The sequence below is a fragment of the Ochotona curzoniae genome, unplaced genomic scaffold (genome assembly GCF_017591425.1).
Source record: "Ochotona curzoniae isolate NIBS_2020 unplaced genomic scaffold, NIBS_Ocur_1.0 contig_2754, whole genome shotgun sequence".
In the NCBI taxonomy this organism is placed as follows: domain Eukaryota; kingdom Metazoa; phylum Chordata; class Mammalia; order Lagomorpha; family Ochotonidae; genus Ochotona; species Ochotona curzoniae.
Genome location: NW_024465582.1, coordinates 26,952,908 through 26,957,220, shown reverse-complemented (window position 1 = coordinate 26,957,220; position 4,313 = coordinate 26,952,908). Strand labels below are relative to the sequence as shown.

The 4,313-nt window shown below is 41.5% G+C and overlaps 1 protein-coding gene across 2 annotated transcripts; it reads left to right on the top strand.

The window, feature by feature from the left end:
• Positions 1 to 2,302: 2,302 nt before the first annotated feature.
• On the top strand, positions 2,303 to 3,644 carry ACTBL2 (actin beta like 2). 2 transcript variants are annotated; one of them, XM_040977564.1, is made up of 2 exons: positions 2,317 to 2,445; positions 2,569 to 3,447. In XM_040977564.1, exons 1-2 carry the CDS (start codon positions 2,317 to 2,319, stop codon positions 3,445 to 3,447), a joined length of 1,008 nt encoding a protein of 335 aa, XP_040833498.1. The 2 variants fall into 2 exon arrangements, with proteins under 2 accessions (XP_040833497.1, XP_040833498.1); XM_040977563.1 differs by having other exon boundaries at positions 2,303 to 3,644.
• Positions 3,645 to 4,313: the final 669 nt, after the last annotated feature.

The following is a 4,313-nucleotide window of genomic DNA, read 5'->3' as shown; positions in this document are numbered from 1 at the left end:
TGTCAATTCTAGTGCGCTGTAACACCTGCCATCCCCACACCCTAGTGCCTGCTATTTGTTAGTCTCTTTTCCCACATTTCACTCACAAATTCTTTTTAAAAATGCATCCCATTCAACCGATGACATTTTAAATGATGTTGCAGTACACACCTCTGTTGAGGTATTAAAAATTAAAAGTGTAAGTTTTCTTCTGAATACATAATTGATAAACATTTCTCTAGGGACACTAAAACAGAGGCTAGAAGGTCTGTGGCACATCACACCCCTTGCATTCTCAATGCCTCCGCTGTGCTGTGCCAACTCTATACCCAGCAGCCCTCTGTTCCCAGGCAATGCTAAGGACAGCACGCTCATAAAACTAGGATCTAAGGCTACACTGGTAGAATATGGATTATTCCAGTTAGACGGCTTCATTTTCTGTTCCAGACTGGAGCACTCACAAATGGGACCTGCACTAAATGCAATGTGCATTTCATTTTCCTTTTTGTAGGCTACGCATGGAGCTTGTTACCTTTTTTGTAAGCCAGACATTCCCAGAAGCACCATCCAATAGCAATGAAATATTGTTTTAATCAAAATCTTGATTGTATACATAAAAAGGTTGTACAAAGAACCATTCAGTGTGAAGATTTGAGAGCCACTTTTTGTTGCAGGAGTGATTTTGTAGTATCAGAAAATATGAAGGGAATATTTAGTCCTGGTTGGACCCAACAGAATATCATGGATCCTGTGGTAAAATACATTCTACCATGATCGATGGTTGAAAGTAAAGATTTTGATGCAATATTAAAGAACAAAGTAATGTTTATATTTAATTACATATCAAAATGTAGAAAAAGAGAGCTGGACACTCAACTTAGCGTTGTCATGATCCTCCAAGTGGCACACTGGGCGATCCCATGCCGGGGCTCCTATCTTTGACCGGGGATGTATGTCTACTCAGCAGTGAGGGCCTACTGCCACTTCTTAGAACATAAAATTTGCTGAGTAAATAAATGGACAGATGAATAACTGAAATAAAGGTGATTGTGCAGAATTCCAAACATGGGCATTAAGAAAACGCTTTTCTTTAGAAACATTGACAGGAAATTACGTCCTATTATTTACCTAACACACATGAGAGCAGAAGTAACTAGCCTTTCAATGTGTCACTGCAGGAATTATACTGCTAATGTCCTACATTTTATCAGGGTGCATGTCTTAACTTGTCATCTAATTCTATATTAGACATAAACTCTAAAGTTAATATTATGCACATTGAGATTTTAATAACTAAAGAAATTTGATGTTATAACTTATGCACCCTGAAGATTGAAATATTTGAAGGCCAGATTAAATATATAATCTGGAATCTTATCATTTAGTTTTGGTTATTATTGTGTTACAAGTTATTAAATAAAATTGTATAATTTTAATTTTCACTAAGTATTCAAGATAATGGGCCTTTAGCCTGCTTACAGCCAATATGAAACCAATAAAACCTAGTTCTATGAATAAGATTTAGGAATACAAGCACTTCATAAAATGTGACTATTAGTTAAGTCAGATGAAATTTAAATCTGTAGAGGCTGACTTTATCCTTCACTCCACTGCTCTTACCTTTTCCTGATGGATAAGCAGTCTAGTGAACGCCTGCCATCCTGAATGACACAAATGCATAACAATTATAGCTGTCAGCCCATCTTTGCCACTCAGTATCTGCATTCATTAAAACAAGTTCTGTCATGGTGACATTCTTCAGGATTCAGAATTTAATGAAACAAAGATACTGAAGTCAGATCCTCCCTAATACATTAAAAATGAAAAGTTGAAGCTTGTGGGGAGAAGCTGGCATCAGGGATGGAGTAAGGAGGGGGTGGTGCTCTGGGCAGCATCACCCTTCCCTATCACTGCCTTGCTTTCATCTTACATTCATAACCCCCTTGCATCATGGGCGTTCATCCAGAGACCTCGCCAAGCAGGCTGACAGCCATGTGTGGGCTGCCTAATTACAGTAACCTGGATTGGGCCAGTTGGTAGCCAATTTTCTCTTTATGAATTAGTAGACCTTCTGGTCTACTAATGATTTCTATAATCATCTCCATCATTATTAATACCTCCAAGGAGACTCCACCCAGAAATGCTGGGAACTAGTAGGAGAGGACGTGGGAGGGTCTATGTGTTCCTTTAAATACCGAGGGTCACAGCACAGGCTCCCCTTTCTGAGAACAGTTTTAGGGTGTCTTGGGCTTCTACAGCCTCTCTCGCACACTGTAGTCAGTTACTTAATCTAGATTTCACTTGTGGCGGCTCATCTGGAAGATTCCACCAAGCGCCATGACTGATGATGAGCTGTCCGCCTTAGTAGTAGATAATGGATCAGGGATGTGTAAGGCAGGCTTTGGTGGAGATGATGCCCCACGGGCTGTGTTCCCCTCTATGGTGGGGCGTCCACGACACCAGGGGGTCATGGTAGGCATGGGCCAGAAGGACTGCTACGTCGGGGATGAGGCACAGAGCAAGAGAGGCATCCTGACCCTGAAGTATCCCATTGAACATGGAGTAGTCACCAACTGGGACGACATGGAGAAAATCTGGTACCACACTTTCTACAACGAGCTTCGGGTGGCACCTGATGAGCATCCCATCCTCCTCACCGAGGCGCCCCTCAACCCCAAGATCAACCGCGAAAAGATGACTCAGATTATGTTTGAGGCTTTCAATACACCAGCCATGTATGTGGCTATCCAGGCTGTGCTGTCCCTCTATGCCTCCGGACGAACCACAGGCATAGTCATGGATTCTGGGGACGGGGTCACTCATACTGTGCCCATCTATGAAGGCTATGCCTTGTCCCATGCCATCCTGCGTCTGGATCTGGCAGGCAGAGATCTGACGGATTACCTCATGAAGATCCTGACGGAGAGAGGCTATAGCTTCACCACTACGGCTGAGCGAGAGATTGTGCGGGATGTCAAAGAGAAGCTGTGCTATGTGGCCCTGGACTTTGAGCAGGAGATGGTCAGCGCAGCTGCATCCTCCTCGCTGGAAAGAAGCTATGAGCTTCCAGATGGGCAGGTGATCACCATCGGGAATGAACGCTTCCGCTGTCCTGAGGCCATTTTCCAGCCTTCCTTCCTGGGCCTCGAGTCCAGTGGCATCCACGAGGCGACCTTTAATTCGATCATGAAGTGTGATGTGGATATTCGCAAGGATTTGTATGCCAACACTGTGCTGTCTGGAGGCAGCACTATGTACCCAGGCATTGCTGACCGGATGCAGAAGGAAATCTTAACCCTGACCCCAAGCACCATGAAAGTGAAGATCATCGCTCCCCCAGAACGGAAGTATTCCGTCTGGATTGGGGGCTCCATCCTGGCCAGCCTGTCTACATTCCAGCAGATGTGGATCAGTAAGCAAGAATATGATGAAGCTGGTCCTCCTATTGTTCATAGGAAATGCTTCTAAACAGGCTTCCTGGTCAAAATTTACATTTTCCCCTTTTCCAGGTCATAGTGATGGTATGACTTTTTTTTGTACTTCAGTTAAGGTAAATGGTGTGCTCATTCCAGTTTGTTAACCAGCCCATTTCTCTATCCAGGTATTCTGGGCTCTGGCCCAGCTTAACCATGTCTTGATCACGATCAACTGAAGGAAATTCTGATAGCAGATCCTGTTTTCTTCACCTATAGGGATCAAAGAAATGTGGACTTGCATAAATGGAAATGACATTGTATATAGATTTATGAAAAATATATGTCAGAATAAGTAACTTGAACTTCCAAGCTCTAAAGGTACTTCTTGCTAAAATATTTAATGGCAACTGGCTGTACAAACCTGTTTAAAAAAATGTAAGTGCAGTTAGCAGCTATGTATTATTTAAGATTATTTAAGTACTTCTTTGTATAGAGTTAATGAATTATACAGGTTTACTATATCTATATGCATATAGGAACCAGAGAAATAAAATATTACATCTTAAAATATACTAATGTATCTGGCTATCTCAACAACCTGTATGAATTTCTTTGTTCCCCAAATGCTATGTTAGTAATTCCATATTTTAATTGCTTCCCTTTTAAGTACAATGAAATGGGCAGTGTTGCATGAATGCTGTTTATCAATCGGCTATATTTTCAACCCTTCATGAAGTTCTGCCAGTTAAATACATATACCTTAACATCTTACTGATTGAACTTCATTATTATGAAACAATCAAGTTACTAGTAATGTGCAATGTTTAGCAGAAAACATGATGTCAGATTATTATGCTACAGTTAATATGAATAATTGTATTTCTTAGCACAATAAACCCAAATGATTTCTGTCAGGCA

Coding starts and splice junctions, on each gene's coding strand:
- ACTBL2 (XM_040977563.1), top strand. CDS start 2,317: ATGACTGATGATGAGCTGTCCGCCTTAGTAGTAGATAATGGATCAGGG.